Source organism: Medicago sativa, chromosome 2, assembly GCF_051527215.1.
Source record: "Medicago sativa cultivar Bolivia chromosome 2, Bolivia_mono, whole genome shotgun sequence".
In the NCBI taxonomy this organism is placed as follows: Eukaryota; Viridiplantae; Streptophyta; class Magnoliopsida; order Fabales; family Fabaceae; genus Medicago; species Medicago sativa.
In genome coordinates, this window is record NC_140750.1 from 33,822,275 (window position 1) to 33,838,911 (window position 16,637).

Consider the following 16,637-nt stretch of genomic DNA (forward strand, 5'->3'; position numbering starts at 1 on the left):
TTTAAGAAGAAAAGTTTGATTTTTGAATCAGGTATTGAACGTATTTAATGTTCCAAAACGCACTCACACAATTAATTCTAAACCCTATATCGCAAAAGCTCTAAACACAGTACATAAGAATATTTAGCTTTTCAAACACATGATTAAAATATTCAGTTCAATTTCCCTAACTTTAGTTTCACAACCACACCGATAATCCTCATCTTCATTATTTCATCACCAATTACTCACCATGATTTTCTACGATAACAACGCCAAATTCATAGAGTTACAAACACCCTAATATAAGAATACTACAAGATGAAAGGATTCTCCCCCTTACCTCAAATTCTCCAAAAAAAATCACAGCTTTTGGTTCAATTCTCCTTAGCTAGGGTTTGCCTCCTTTTCTCTCCGTTTCTATCCTACAACAACAACGTGTTTGTGACTTTCTATTCATCTATTTATACTAGGAAACTAGGTCAACCATCTATCATTACTTTTATCTCCTCTACTTAATTATCATAATTTTACTCCCTCCTCCCCACTTATTTTATTACTTCTATTTCTCACCCCACCTCTAATATTTATTATTTATTCTTCTCCTTATTATTCTAATTCACATAAAATATTAACAACCGCCAAAAATCTATTTTTCTCAACGACGACATTATTATTATTTCTTAAGTAAGATGCCTCGTCACCATAATAATTAAGTCACTATTTATTTAACTTTATTAAATCAAATAAATAAAATTTGGGGCGTTACAGAGGTGGTGAGGGGTGGTTTGCGTCTTATGTCAAGAGGAGGGTAGGGGATGAGGCTGAAACTGATTTTTGGCGTGATTGTTGGTGTGGTGATGTTTCCTTTTCATGAGCGCTTTCGTCGTCTTTATGACTTGGCTGTCAACAAAGCAATCACAGTTAGGAACATGTTCTGGTTGGATTGGGAGGATGGTGGGGAGGCGTGGCAGTGGTGTCGTCGTTTGTGGGTATCGGAGGAAGAGTTGGTAGAGGAGTGTAGGGAATTATTGCTTAATGTTTCTTTGCAGGATACATCTAATGATATGTGGCAGTGGCTTTTGGATCCGAGTGGGGGTTACTCCGTTCGTGGTGTTTATGACATGTTGACATCACAGGAGCATTCCCATTTACATCAAAACATGGAATTAATTTGGCATATACAGGTCCCTCTGAAAGTCTCTATTTTTTCTTGGCAAATGCTTAGGACACGATTACCTACAAAATCAAATTTGGCTATTCGTGGCATTATCCCTTTGGAAGCGCGCTTGTGTGTGGCTGGTTGTGGGCATGTCGAGGACACTACTCATCTATTTTTGTCATGTCCAACTTTCGATGCTATTTGGCCATTGGTGCGGGCGTGGCTTGGGTTTGATGGGGCGGACTCTCAGTTTATTTCATATCACTTGAAATTTATTAATTATGCAGGTGGTCTGAAATCACGACGATCCCTTTTTCATCTGATATGGCTCTTGTGTGTTTGGGTCTTGTGGAACAAACGAAATAACAGGTTATTTAAGAACCAACAAAGCTCTATTTCACATGTGTTAGATAAAGTAAAATCATACGCTTTGTGGTGGTTGAAAGCTAGTAAAGCTACCATTGTTTTCGGTACTCATTTGTGGTGGCCGAGCCCACTTATGTGTTTGGGCATCGGCTAGCTTTTTATGTATTTTTGACAGACTTGTTGTACTTTTCGTGATTTTTTTGGCACGCCTTGTGCTGAAGCGATTGCACTGTCAGTTTTAGTATAATTCATTTTGGCTTGTTCAAAAAAAAAGATTTGCTAACTAAGTATTAGAGACATTAACCCCCACAAGCTGACTCTTGTGAAAATTCACTTTTAAGGCCTAAAATGACCTCAAACAGGACCATAATAGCTTTCAGAGATCACTACTAAAAAAACAGCGTTTTCGGACGGATTCAATTTTGTCTGAATTTTTCGGACGGATTTGAGACGGTTTTAACGGAGCGAAATTTCCGTCCCAAATCCATCCCAAAATCGTGTGAAAATTCCATGACATGTTCAAACAGGGTTTTTTTCCCACAAATTTCAGACGGATTTCTTAAAAAAAACAATTCCGTCCCAAAACCGTGTGAAATATTGAGACGGATTTCAGACGGCTAATATTTTTTAGGGTTTTAATTGGGAAAGTTTCATCTCCCACTTATCTCACAAAATTTCCCTCGCGTGTTCTGTTCTCATTACCCTAAAATTTCATCTCCCTCTCTCATAACCCTAAAACCAATTTTAAACTCAATTTCTCTGTGTGCTGCTATTCAATCAACTTCTTGTGTCCTGCTTTTGAATCAATTTCTTCCAAAATCTTCTCAAGCTCGTCAATCAATTTCTCAAGCTCACCAAGGTTAGCTTCTCTTCTCTTCTCTTCAGATCTGAGGATTCTCTGTATTTTTTTTAAATTTCTCAGTGTTTTCTTCAACAAATCAAGCATGTTACCATAAACTTGTACATGATTCTCTGTTCAATTTTAGGGTTTATTTTGTTTTACTTATTAGGGTTTTTAATGTGATTAACTACCTAAAAGAAGATGAAAGGTGCTGGCATTTTTGGACCTACTACAGAGGCTTGAGTGGCTCGATTTTATGCTACTGATTTTTTATTGTTTAGGCCACAGGTTATGTATTTGTTTTGTGTGTTCTTTTTGGCATTTATACCTTTCCCTGTACCTTTTTTAGGCTGTGCTTGTTTTGTATTTCTTCTGGTTTCTGTCGAACAATAGGCTTGCTGCTATTGTTGCTGTAGCTTTTTGTACTTCTGGTGCGTGGTGTTATAATATATATGCTGCTTCAAAAAAAAAACTAGGTAACATGCTTATTGAAATAGGTTATGACAAATAATCTCATATGATAAATGCTTATTGAATAAGTGCTTACTAGGTAATGGTTTTGTTTAGATAAACAACTTAATTAAGTGCTTATTGTATTGGTGCTTACTGTATTGGTCTTGTTTTGAGGACTGTTGGAGCGCTGCTGTTTTGCTTGGCCTGCTTCTGCTGCAAATCTGAGTTGTTGTTGGCGTGTTGGGTGTTTTTTAGCTGGGAGTGTCGTGCTGTTTTCTGTTGTTCAGCAGGGGTGCGACTGTTTTGCTGGGTTTTTTTGGGGTGTGAGGGAGGGATAGGCTTGTTTTGACACAAGTACATATCAGCCACTTTGCTTACTAGGTATTGTTGATAATTTTTTCTGCTAAATAAATACTATAGAACTTTTGCTCATAAAGTGAACATTTATGTTTCAAGTTTCTCCTTTTTTGATTCTGTTAAGTTATTACAATTTTTATTCCAGATTTTGGTTTAGATTTAGATTAATTAGTGGTGATTGATTGACAAGTATGTAATTATATGCTCTATTGAGTTTTGGTCATTTCCACTACTATTGTTTTTGTAACCAGCACTTAAGAGGTGGAAGGACTTTATCCTCCCGAGGTCGACACTTAACTGGTAGAGGGAGAATTGTTGTAGATGTTACACCTACTATACCATCTCCACATGTATCTCCAAATCAATCATTATCACATGTACAACCTGCACCATCACTTCTCCAGCTCTCCTCTTTCGTGAAACCTTGTAAGCCCCTAACTCATCTGCTATTTTCTTTCTTTTCCAATTCTAGTTGATAATTCTCTATGTTAATGTTCTCTCTGTTAATCTTTCGTTCATACTTGAATCATACCATAATATTATTGATTTTTGTTATGTCATCAAATTGGAACTTGAGCATATTCATAAATTTGGGGAATTTAATGTTTTGATTCAGACAGACTTATGGATATTTGCACGGCTATCCCACTTTTGGGATTGACTCTCTTCCTTTATTTGTTCATTCAGTTTTGCTGAAAATTGTTAATGAATTTGGTTTCACCTTCACCTTCAATTTTCACATAACCTTAATCAAACCCTTCTGAAATCACTAAACCATGTTTCACATCACTCTGAATTCATTAACTATTTTATAAATATGTATATATCATAAGTGATATTGAGGGTGTGAAGGTTCCTCTCCATAATTTAACAGTCTCTCTTTTGGATCCACTATTTAATTGAATGAAGGCTTGCCTATCTGTCTATCATCTATGCGTTTTGGTTGACTTGAAGGAAGGATTCATATATTTTCTCTTCTTGTATTTTGTTCATCAGAGCATTGAATTTCATTTTTTGAAATTGTTTAGCACAATGAAGAGTCTTTGGACATAATTAGCATATTGAGAAGTATCTTAATTACTTCTTACTGATGAAAATTGCTTTACCTAATAAAAATTCATCATCATCATTGTCTCTATTTGTAATTATTTTCTAAATTACTTGTTCATTCAGATATTGACCTGTCACTATATAGTATCTTCTAGTTCTACCTACTGTGTCTTTGTATTCAATCATCAATTTGTACCTCAGTCCTTGTAACAATGTTGGTTCTCTGATTTTATTTGAATTTGTTGTTACAAGATACAACATACTATAATTATGAGTATCATTTTATTTGAATTTGTTGTTACAGATTTTATTTATCTATAATTTTAATTTACCTATAATTTAAGTTATGATAATAGAGCTAAGAAAGGATAAGTTTTAATTTATCTATGATTTTACTAACATTGCAGCTTTATAATTGGTTGTTATTTAAATGACTAATAAAATTCAAAATTGTAGGGAAATTTTAAGAAGAGAAAAGTAGAGCTTTTGGAAATATCCATGTCTCAAAATCAAGAGGAAGAAGGATTGTTTTCTGAAAGCCATCATAATATGCTAGATGACTTGACTATTTGGTCATGTTATTGTTTTCTCAAAATCTAGTGCAATTGATTGTGTTACTTTTATTGTTGAGCACTGACTAATGAACAATTTAGCCATGTTATTGTGTTAGAACATTGAGCACTTATATGAATCTAGTTTATATAATTTTGTTTCAGGCAATGGGCCCTTTGTTTACTCTTGAGTTACTATTTATTTTTTATTTGATTTAGTATGTATTATTGATTATAAATTGTGGCAATTCTGTAAAATAAAAAAAAATTATAACCACGTCCGAAAAGCATGAAAATTTTTTAAAGCAAATTAAATCCGTCCGAAATTCGTTGGAAAATTTAAATTAAATCCGTCCGAAATTCGTAGGAAAATTAATTAAATTTCGTCCCAAATCCGTTTGAAGTATAGTCCAACGTGTTTGTGTGAAAACCGTCTGAAATCCGTCTGAAATATATTTCGGACGGAATTTGGGACGAAAATACGATTTGCGACGCGGTTGTTTCGGACAGTGCCCTATCCGTCCGAAAATGGATTTTCGTCCGAAATCCGTGGGAAATGTCCGTAAATTCCGTCCCAAAACCGTCTGAAATTCCGTTTGAAAATGACTTTTTTTTAGTAGTGGTTCTTATATTTACCTAGCTTTTAGTGCCAATTAACAGGGTGTCATCTACAAATTGAAGATGAGAAATAGAAACATTGCTTTGCGCGACCTTGTACCCATTGAAAAGACATGCCTCAATTGTTGTTTGCTTCATAACATTTAAACTTTCACCTGTTATGAGGAAGGGGAATAAGGAAGGAATAAGGAAAGAGGATCACCTTGTCGAAGGGACCGGTGATTCTCCAACCTTACATGTAACCTAACTAATACCCCACCAATCTCATGATAAGTGACTCATTTGTAAAAATATTTTGTCTCAAAATAAGTGATCATATTTCCAATACAATATTAGTTAATTTTTTTCTTTAATTATACCATCAAATTTTATTTTATTTTTGGTACAAAATTATACCATCAAATTAATACTAATTTCATCGCTATCAAATTCAAATCCCTATCTTGCATTTTATATTTAAATAAAATACTATTCTATCTTTAAGAGCATCTGTATTTTTTTTTTTTGCTAAAAAAAAGAGCTTACATTTTTTTTCCAAAAAAAAATCTATAAGAGCATACTTGTTATTCCCTCTCGGTCAATTTTTTTTTTAACATATGTATCTAATGAAATTACACCACATAAATATTTTTTGGTTGTATTTTAGGAACTATCTTATAAATGTGACACTGTAAAATAATTTGATAGAATGTGTATAAAATTATTTTAAGGCTACGATCACTGCATACACATTAAATATACTCATTTTGATGATATATTAAATTAAATTAAATATACCAATGATAGTTAAAAAAAAAAAACTAATTATTATTTAAGTGCAGCTAAATTGGCAGATTCATAAACAAGTGCTCAGATAGAAAGAAAAAGAAAACTAATTCATAAATTTTATTTGAACCCATTATATAAAAATGATATAAATATGCAAATGATCCTTGCAAATATAATGTATTTTCATTTTGATCCCCATAAAAAAAAAATTGTAATGATCCTTGCAAAACTTTCTTTCAATTAAAAAGTTTCTAGGCCCACATTGAGGTGAGATGGTATGATTTAGCCAACATCATAGTTCATTGTGCAACTTTTGCCATGTGACATGCCACATAATATAAAATTTTAAAAAACATAATTAAAATTCTGAAAATTAATTTTCAAACTTAAAAAATATGAAAAAATAATTTTCAGAATTTTTAAATTATTTTTTTTCAATAATTGCGACGTGGCTAAAACATTGTGTGTTCGGATGAAGGATTTAGGAGGAGAAGGGAGGGGAGGGTTTACTTTTCTTTTTTAAATTGCGGATATTATAAAATGATTTTTAGAAAATTGAATTAACAACATGATAAATGATCATATAATACTTCAAAAACACTTAATTTGTTTTTTAAAAACATTTTACATTGTTCATAATTTAAGAAATAAAAGTGAGTCATCCTCTCTCCCGTTCAAAAGTGGGCCAACGACTTTCTTAGACAAATATTTTGCAAAGATCTTTTCAAAAATTGTTTTTTTACAATGACCAAAATCAAAACAAGTAATATTTGAAAACACCAATTGCATATTTATGTATATAATAATAAATAATTTTTTTTGAATGATTCCCAATTTGGTGGATAGATATCGTCCGTTTGAGTTCTAGTTCTCTTGCGATTCCACATCGAGGCCCACATCGAGGTGAGATGGTATGATTTAGCCAACGTCGTAGTTGCTGACTATGCAACCTTTGCCACGTGACATATCACATAATATAAAATTTTAAAAAACATTTTTAAAATTCTGAAAATTATTTTTCAAAATTGAAAAATCTGAAAAATAATTTTCAGATTTTTTAAATTATTTTTATTTTTTATTTTTCAATAACTGGCACGTGGCTAAATCATTGTTGTGTGTTTGGATTGAGGGTTTAGGAGGGGAAGGGAGGGGAGGGTTTACTTTTCTTTTTTAAACTAGCGAACAGACGGGCCCGTCTTTCCGCTCTTTTTATTGTACGAAATTTTGAAAATTATAAAAGTTATTTTTTTTATTATGAAATTTTGATTTTGATTAAAACTAAAAATATAAATGTTTGTTGCTTTCAAGTTATAACAAACCAAACTAATCATGATTATCTATTTCAATAACACCAATAATATAACAAAAAAATAATCTAACTTTTTTTTAATGACACAAACGACAATCTTTATTATTGAAAAAGTTGTTTAAGGGTATAATTGAGACAATAAAAAAGTAAGTATAAATATACACATCTAGCTTATTACCTTTTTAAATGATAAAGAAAAAAATCAGACATATATTTTTTTTTGGTAGTGTTACAATGTAACGAGGTAAAAGTAAAAGGAAAAAAAGAGGAAGATTCGAAATTAAGTTCCAAGCTTATCTCTCGGAATGAGAGATTCAATGCCAGGCGGAAGGCAAAAACATATATATATATATATATATATATATATATATATATATATATATATATATATATATATATATATCGTGTTTGTCACATTTTGTTTAATATTTAAATTTATTCTTATTTATTTGTTATATGGGTTATTTGTATTGAAAATTAAGGACAATTTTAAAAAGAAGAAAGTCAGTCCAAAAAAGCCTTAAGAGTAGGCGCTAAAAAAAAAGGGTTTGATTGCGGCGGTTATTTTAAGGAGGTTTTAAAAAAAACCCGCAAATTAATTGAAACAATGACGCGCGGATTTTAACTTACAAAATCCTTTAGAACCTCTTTTCTTCACTCTCTCTCGCTCCAGAAACGCAACACTCACACTCATCGTTCTCACTCTCGCCGCTTTCATCCTCGCCGCCGTCACTCTCTCCCTCTGTCACTCTCTCCCTTGCCACAAAGGTAATTTTATCCTTTTTCCATAGATCAATTTGTTCTATCATTTGGGAATTAGGGTTTAATGATATTCTCCTGCCTTTGATTTGTTTGAATGAAATTGATAAGTTTAGGGTTTGATGCTTTTGATTTCCGTGAAAAGTTGGGTTTAAGAACAGTGAAAACTATTTTCTGGATAATAATCATGAACAAAGTTTCAACTCTCCTGTTAGATTTGTTCCCAATAGCTATCACGAACAAAGTTTCTGGATAATTTTCTGCACACAGTTTGTTCAATTCTTGAAATTAGGGTTTACCAAATTTTTTGCAATATTACAATTTTGAGACAATTTTAGGGTTCACCAATAGCTATCACAAGCCATAAACAGAGTTTCAAGTCTGGAAATTCTACGTGTAATTCATATCTAGGTTGTAGTTCATGGTTAAGTAGACTAAATTTTTTGCCAAGATCTTTTCAAAAATTGTGTTTTGACAATGACCAAAATCAAAATAAGTCATATTTGAAAACACCAATTGTATATTTAAGTATATAATAATAACTAATTTTTTCTGTATGATTCCCAATTTGGTGGATAGATATTGTCCGTTTGAGTTCTAGTTCTTTCGCGATTCACTTTCGTAGTTCGAAAGAAATGGTGCAGGGAAACGACAACCGAAACGACGTCGTTTATTCTCAGTCACTTACGGAGGAAACAACCAATACTCAAAGACAGCGATTGGCCACCGGAACCCTAACATACCCACCGCCGGAGCTTCCAACTCTTCCTTTTGATCTCCTACCTGAGATTCTCTGCAGGCTTCCGGTCAGATTACTCATACAACTCCGATGCCTCTGTAAGTTCTTTGATTCTTTGATCTCGGATCCCAATTTCGCAAAGAAACACCTTCATATGTCAGCCACGCGCCACCACCTCATGTCAACAGAGTTTGGTATGCTAACAAATGATGATGATGATGATGATGATGATGATGGTTATAGTTATGAGTTAGTTATGTATGAATCTCCAATCCCTTCGCTTTTTTCTACTTCCACCGTTGTTACATTAACACAACTTTACCTTCCTGGACATCACGTCATGGACGTGTTGTGCTGTTGCGATGGCATGATTTCTGGTAAACTGAAGAATGGTTCTTATTACTTGTGGAACCCTTCCATTAGAAAATTTAAGTTATTGCCTCATTTAGAGAATCATGATTCGTGGACATCACTAAGCTTTGGATATGATCATTTCGTTGATAATTATAAGGTTGTTGCTGTTTCTGTCACAAAAGAAGTTTGTGTTTATACTTTGGGGACTGATTATTGGAAAAGAATAGAGGACATTCCATATTATGGTTATTGTGGAGACGGGGTATTTGTTAGTGGCACTGTTAATTGGCTTACAAGGGATGATGTCATTCTTTCTCTTAATTTAGAGAAGGAGTCGTATCGAATGGTTTCGCTACCTGATTATGAGAATCAAAATGTTCACTGGACTATGGGTGTGGTGAGAGATTGCTTGTCTGTCTTTGCAAGAAGGAATATGTGTTTGGATGTTTGGATTGGGAAGGACTATGGAAATATAGGGACTTGGACTAAATTGTACAGTATTCCTCACCTGCATGATCGAGGTTTAGAAGCTTTTACTGCTCTATATATTTCAGAGGATGACCAAATGTTGGTGAAGTGTTATGATATTGAGGGTGAAGTTGGCGATGTGAATTTGGTTCTTTATGATACCAAAACTGGCTCTTCGATTATTCCTCAGTTTCAAAACAACTATGAACATATATTCGCAAAAGTCTACATTGAGAGTCTCGTATCACCTTAAGCATGGATTCAACTGCAACATATATATGGTTAGTTTTTGTTTGTGTTATTTATGTTATGCCTGCTCTGATTTTGGTGACTTGTTAGATCATTGTTAATTAATGGTTGATGGAATCTATAGGTTGAACATTGCTTTTTATTTTCAATAGTTTGGTTAATTTGAGTTGTTGATTCTCTCACATCTTGCACTATATTTTAAATAGTTCACAATCATGAATTGCATTAAATGGTTTGTCATTGGATTTTCTAAGATTTGCGTTATGAATTAGATGTAATAATGTCTGCTTAGTGTTGCACAAATATTTTAATGTTTGCTTCAAATCTTGCACAATGCATTATGAACCAAACTGAATATGTTACATAAAGTTGAATGATCGCATGCCGCCGATGATTTTTGCTTGCGTCTGCTGCTACACTAGACTTAATGTAAGTTCTATAGTACTAGATATAGCATTTTGACAAATTGGATCTTCACTTTCAAGTTTCAATGTAGTTAACTTTCCCAATGATGATGTGAATTATTTTTTAGACTATAACCAAATAACCAATGAACTATAGTAAACAATGTACCAAAGTGTTGAATTGTAAATGGATAGTTATCTTATAGTCATGTATTGCCCACATTTTCATTACTTGAACTTCCAGGTGGAAAAGGGGTATTTGATTTGTTTTCAGTTAGTTTGTATCATCAGCCTCAAGTCATCCCATCTTATTCTGAATGACACTGACACTGATTTTATTTTATTTTTGAGATAGTACAAGAAGTCTTGATTTGGAGTGAGGTATCAAAAGCTAATAAAAGCTATCTGTAGGGAGAATTGGATAACCTCAATATCAAAAAGAGGGTATAAAATGGAGACCTTTTACATACCTTTTGTGGTTGATTGTTTGGCTTGAGAGCTAAAATACCTTGGTGCTAAGGTTCCCATCTCAAGAAACATGGGGTTTTGTTGGTGATAGACAAGGATGTTTGATTCTGTCTTAATTTTCTTAGTGGAAGGGAAAACTTATGCTAAACCGTGCAAAACATAAGTCTCGGTCTACATATCTTGTGCACTGCAGAATGTGAATATAGAACTAAAGTGAAAGATAAAGATGAGCACTTAGTTTACGAGTTTGACTTCATAGTCATTTTTTGGATGTACATTATTTATATCCTATTACTAGTGACTACTGGAATATGTATTGATAGAAGAATCTGATGTATTGGCTGATTACAGATAAAATTGTTAACTGTTATGCCTTATTTGACTCTGGATTATATTATTTCATGTTAGATTGCGGTTATATGATAATCTTTTGATGGCTGCATTTATTGTAGTTTTGCTATTTAATGTATACTGTTATCGATATATTTTCATATGTCTTACATGCGTGTTCTTAATCTTAATACTAGACTAGTCACAATAGTGGTTGGATTCTAACTATTGTTTGCCTTGACTTTGTTAACATTATATGTTTGTTTACATTTTATTCTTCAGATTTGTTGAACTTGTTAGTTGTCAAGTTCTGGATTTATTTCTTCAATCAATAAGTTATTTTGGCTTGTTATTTCTGCAGGTCTTTTCGGATTAGATTCAACCTCAGTTGTAGGAGGAATGTCTCATTTTTCAATGAATTCGTGCTGGAATTTCTGTTTTTCAGCCATCCTTGTCATAATTAGAATGTTTAATACTTTCTGTTTCTGAATTCGCGTACAATGCATATTGAACCGATCCTTGTCAATTTATTGTAGTCAGAGGAATCAAATATTCTACTTAGGTGAGCTCAATTGTTGGTTTCTTACTTTTGGGTGGTGGAATGACGACATTTTCAAGGAACAACTTTGCTGTTTTGCTCAGTTCCATTGCTGTTTTGCTCTTCAATTTAGATATTTTAATGTTTAAAACAACTTTGCCTCTGGAAGCCATTGACTCTTATTGTACTAGAATGACTCTTTTCAGATACATTGGATTCCATGTTTGTGTTTCTAAAAATTGATTAAGTATTGAAAATTTACAGCCATAGTTGCATATGTTTTTCATGGTACTTAATCTATTTAACAGATAAAGTCTATTTTACAACTTCTGTTTTTTGCTACTTGTAATTGGTGGCATTGCTAGTCTGGTGCTTGCCGTTTATTCATATAGGTGATCTTGATTTCATCACGAATGTATGTGAACCAAAAATTTATGAGTGTGCGTGCACATGTAATTTCTTTCTTGTAATATTTGAGCCCGTTAATCATTTGGTCTAAGGTTTGATTCATGTCCAGTGCGTATGGAAAAACATTTGTTGGAATTAGTCTCCGTAGTTGTGCACGGAGGATAACAATGGTTTATCCAAAAAATAGGATTTAAAAAAGACACCTTCATAAAAGGTGTCTTTTCGCAAAAAATAGGACACCTTCAAAAAATAGGATTTAAAAAAGTAAGTTGGTGTCTTTTCGCAAATGCTCATAGAGTAACTTGATAAAAGACACCTTCATAAAAGGTGTCTTCTATCATAACCCATATATATATATATATATATATATATATATATATATATATATATATATATATATATATATATATATAAAGGATTATGTGAGATAACGACTTATATGTATATGTGAGATCCTAGGTAATCAAAAATGAATTTGTCAACTATGAATGCTCTAATTATATATTGGAAGAAGGGCAAGTAGCAAAAAAGAAGAGATTCATATATGATTATTCATTTCCCCAACTACATAGTATATTCTAAGACTTTCAAAAGTAAAAAAGTTGTATGCAATCCAATACTTTATTGGTCTTTCAAGTACAACTAATTACATATATCAAACACTAACACTCAAACATAGGAAAGTCAACATGGAAAAAAACACAACATATTTGTATATATGTATAATAATGTATAGTGTGTATATATGTTAATCATATCAAGGACTGGGAGCATGGTTAATGCGATTAGGCTTGAGAAGCTTGGCAATGGACATCACAGTGATAATCAAGAGAAGAATGAAGCCAATGAAAGAAGCAATAAGGGCGCCACCACCTCTATTGCAATAGCTTTCAAATTTGTCACAAATCTTATCCCATCTTGCATGTGAATTACCATTTCTTCCCAATGCTGACATGAATGTTGCTGCACCATCTCCAGCTGATGCCAGAGCCATAGTTAACTTCACCCAAAAAAATATTATTTATCAATCATTTTTTCTTACATAAATGATATCCTAAGAAAAAATTAAAAAACTTGTAGAATTGATGTAAAATTAATTAAAAAAATTACCATGTCTAAAATTGCAATAAATGCAAGGCGAAGTCCTTTGTAATCATATTGGGGTCCTAATATATCCAATGCAATCATCACCAAGTTATGGAGACTAGCATTTCCATTGGCTATCACAAAGAACCTGTATCACCCCATGTTAATATAAATGTATAAAAATCTATAATAAAATTAAAATAGGAATATCATCACAAAAATAAAAATAAAAAAATAATAAACATATCTTTAAATTCATCGCCTTTGAATTAAGCGATGAAATTAGAGATAGATCATCACAATTTCCTTTCTCTATTTTCTCAATCGTAGTGGTTAATTTGTCAGGGAGAGAGGGAAATGTTAGTAGAAGAGGTCGAATATCGGACCTCCTACATAAAACTTTTTTGGTTTATGAATCGATACCATTGTACTACTCGTTCGGGGACTCTATTGTTACTACTTATATTTTTTTTCTAGTAGTCATTGCAAACGAACATAAATAAAAAAGAGAAAAGTAGAATCATAGATATTTGTGTGTATATATATATATATATATATATATATATATATATATATATATATATATATATATATATATAATTATTGAAAACTTACACAAAAGCTGGAGTTTGATTAAATTTGGCAGAAAGAGTAGCAGTTATTGGGGTGTTACCAACGGTGCCAATAACAAAACTTTTGGTCTGTTTGTTGAGTGCCATTACAAGTGTTGCAGCTGCAGTGGCAAAAAATGCAGCCACCCGAAGAGATAAAAGAATCCAATCATTCTTTGTTTTTCTTTCATGAACATCATTGAAGCCACGTTCAACTTTCTCTTCACCATTTCTTGAAGCCATTTTGTAATAAGCACTTAACTTAATTACAAGAGATAGTGAGAAAGTGATGGTTAATAATGATGCACATTGATGGGTTATTATAGATAGGGACGTAGGAATTAATTAAACCATATAATTTGTTCAGTCTAAGAAGCTAAGTGTAAGTTCTATGCATGAATTTCTTGGGTGGTATACCCAACTCATAACTTCAGGTTGTTGAAGTTGGTGAAGAAACATGAGAGAACTCGCCAATATAGTCCGATTAGTTTAATTTAAATTATTTATTAATTTTAAATTAATAATAATATTTTTTTAAAAGTTACATGTTCGAAAAGATAAAGTAAAATTAAAATTAGTTTATTAAGTAATTTCAACCCATTGGTAAGAATCCCCCTTAAAAGAAAACAATAGGTAAGAAAAGTTTGCATAATTGAGGTCAAAAGTATCCACCATCAATCGGAATTTTATAACTCCATACACTCGTAGACTAGATTCTGACGACTATAAGATCTTTAAATTTCATGTACACTTTTTTTTTTTTTAACTGTTAACTCTCATGTACACTCCTTCGAAAAAAATATCTCATGTACACTCAAGGTCATTCCTAAAGTTTTACGGGTTTTATGCATAATATGAGAAAAAGACCCCTTACATAATACATCATAATTTTTTTTAGCTCATTGTTGTGTTTTTATCAGACATTCTTTTCGTTTTTTCCCCGCTTTTTACTACCAAAAAAGAACAAAAAAACAAAAAAAGATGAGTGGACCACATGATCCTAAATTCGTCTCACATGATTTAGCATAATGATATAATTTAATTTTTTGGAACATTTGAAAGACAACATTAAGATTAATTTTTCTAGTATACTTATTTTCAACTAAAATATAATTTATTTTGTTATAAAATTCTCAATTTCTTGCATAATAAATATGACCAATATATTTAATATTAGTGAGGCACATTATTAGAAACAAAGGGCCATGTTGTAACGGGGTGAATGTTTCTGCTACATGTCCATGTTGTAACGGGGAGGATGAATCTATACTTCATTGCCTCATCCTTTGTCCACGAGCTATTACAGTGTGGTCTGGATGTGGATTTCCTGACATTTCGTCGTTGTGCACTAGTAATCTCTCGAGTAATATGAGTGATATCATACAAATGTTATTAAGTAAGATAGGGAGTGTCGCCCCTATTATAATGTGGAACCTATGGTGCACTCGCAACAAGTTGGTGTTTGATGGTATCCACCCAATAGTCTCAACTACAGTTTCAAATGCTTATGCGCAATTGCAAGTTTCGCAACGGGCATTCGACAATACTAGTTCAACCACACTAGTTAGGTCCACTCATGAAGTATGCTGGCAGCATGGTGATAATGATACAATGGTTCTTAATGTAGATGGTAGCGCTTTAACTAACCCAGGTACAGCAGGATTTGGTGGATTGGTTAGGAATTTTGAGGGAAAAATGCAATTTGCCTTCTATGGTAGTGTGGGGTTGTCCAATATTTTGCATGCAGAAATTCATGCCCTTATGATTGGGATTAAGCTTTGTTGGGAGGCTGGTTATAAGAAACTGGTTTGTTTTTCTGACTCTCTTCATGTAGTGCATTTAGTGTCAAAGGAAATGTCGAGGCTTCATCACTATGCGAACCTCTTGGAACTCATTCAGACGTATTTGGATAAGCAGTGGGATATTTCCATTCATCATATTTTTCGAGAAGGAAACTCTTGCGCGGATATACTTGCAAAAATAGGTGCTAATCAATCAGAGACTCTTGTGATGGTACATCAACCATTACCATGCCTATCCTCAGCCTTACTAGCTGATGCTATGGGAGTGTCCTTTATTAGGACGTAGTTTTTCTTTGCTTCTTTTTCTTTTGTTTTTTTTTTCTTTCTTATCTCATGTAACCAAAAAAAAGAAACAAAGGGCCAAAAAAATATCACAAATTTATTCGATAATAATTTTTTTGACACATTATTAAAAAAAATAAAAAATTTATAGGGAGGATGTACAATGAAATCATTGTATATAAGGGGGTATATATAGCCAATTGAGACAGAAGGGCCATAAACATTAACAGGCTTCAGCACAGCCTTTCAAAATGTTTGGGCTTTTCAGTAACCTTTGTTATACACACCGCAAAAAACCAAATATTTCTATATACACCCCTATCATAAAAAAAAATTAGGGCCCCCTACCGGCAAGGACCCTAGGTCGTCGCACCTCCGGCCTATCCCTAGGGCCAGCCCTGTGTACACTGCAGTCTACTTCCTAATTTAAAAAAATAATACATTGCTTATGAAATAAAATAAATCAAATTTGTTAAAAAAAATAATCAGAATTTTCTTTATTTTAAATTTGGGCCAAAGACAAAAGGATTTAAAGTTTAAACACCTAAAAACTTGACAGACTGAGTTAGACGACTTTTTTTGGTGGTGGCCGGGTTCGAACCCCAGACCCTGGCATATATTATGCATTGTCCATACCAACTGAGTTACGCTCACGAAGACAAACTGAGTTAGACTAATAATACCT

At 32.8% G+C, this 16,637-nt stretch overlaps 2 protein-coding genes and 1 long non-coding RNA gene across 6 annotated transcripts; 2 read left to right on the top strand and 1 right to left on the bottom strand.

The window, feature by feature from the left end:
- The first annotated feature begins 3,051 nt into the window (after positions 1–3,051).
- On the top strand, positions 3,052–4,923 carry LOC146946416 (uncharacterized). Its single transcript, XR_015026735.1, has 3 exons — positions 3,052–3,182; positions 3,410–3,584; positions 4,665–4,923. It is a non-coding gene; the product is annotated as an uncharacterized LOC146946416 (long non-coding RNA).
- Positions 4,924–8,110: 3,187 nt separating this feature from the next.
- LOC146946417 (F-box/kelch-repeat protein At3g23880-like) lies at positions 8,111–12,032 on the top strand. Of its 4 annotated transcripts, none has more exons than XM_085744496.1 (3): positions 8,111–8,222; positions 8,793–10,055; positions 11,587–12,032. In XM_085744496.1, exon 2 carries the CDS (start codon positions 8,849–8,851, stop codon positions 10,025–10,027), a length of 1,179 nt encoding a protein of 392 aa, XP_085600622.1. In that variant the 5' UTR covers positions 8,111–8,222; positions 8,793–8,848; the 3' UTR covers positions 10,028–10,055; positions 11,587–12,032. The 4 variants fall into 4 exon arrangements, with proteins under 4 accessions (XP_085600622.1, XP_085600624.1, XP_085600623.1 ...); XM_085744498.1 differs by having other exon boundaries at positions 8,839–10,055; XM_085744497.1 differs by lacking the exon at positions 11,587–12,032 and adding an exon at positions 10,783–11,334.
- Positions 12,033–12,691: 659 nt separating this feature from the next.
- LOC146946418 (CASP-like protein 1B1) lies at positions 12,692–14,163 on the bottom strand. Its single transcript, XM_085744500.1, has 3 exons — positions 13,873–14,163; positions 13,282–13,405; positions 12,692–13,171 (listed from the first exon to the last, which is right to left on the bottom strand). The coding sequence occupies exons 1-3, from the start codon at positions 14,109–14,111 to the stop codon at positions 12,929–12,931; spliced, it is 606 nt and encodes a 201-aa protein (XP_085600626.1). The 5' UTR covers positions 14,112–14,163; the 3' UTR covers positions 12,692–12,928.
- Positions 14,164–16,637: the final 2,474 nt, after the last annotated feature.

Bases quoted from the DNA above. Each gene is read 5' to 3' on its own strand.
- LOC146946417 (XM_085744496.1), top strand. From the start codon at position 8,849: ATGGTGCAGGGAAACGACAACCGAAACGACGTCGTTTATTCTCAGTCA.
- LOC146946418 (XM_085744500.1), bottom strand. From the start codon at position 14,111: ATGGCTTCAAGAAATGGTGAAGAGAAAGTTGAACGTGGCTTCAATGAT. The intron at 13,406-13,872 runs GTAAGTTTTCAA...GGGGTGATACAG, and splicing joins AATCAAACTCCAGCTTTTGT to GTTCTTTGTGATAGCCAATG. The intron at 13,172-13,281 runs GTAATTTTTTTA...TTTTGGGTGAAG, and splicing joins TTATTGCAATTTTAGACATG to TTAACTATGGCTCTGGCATC.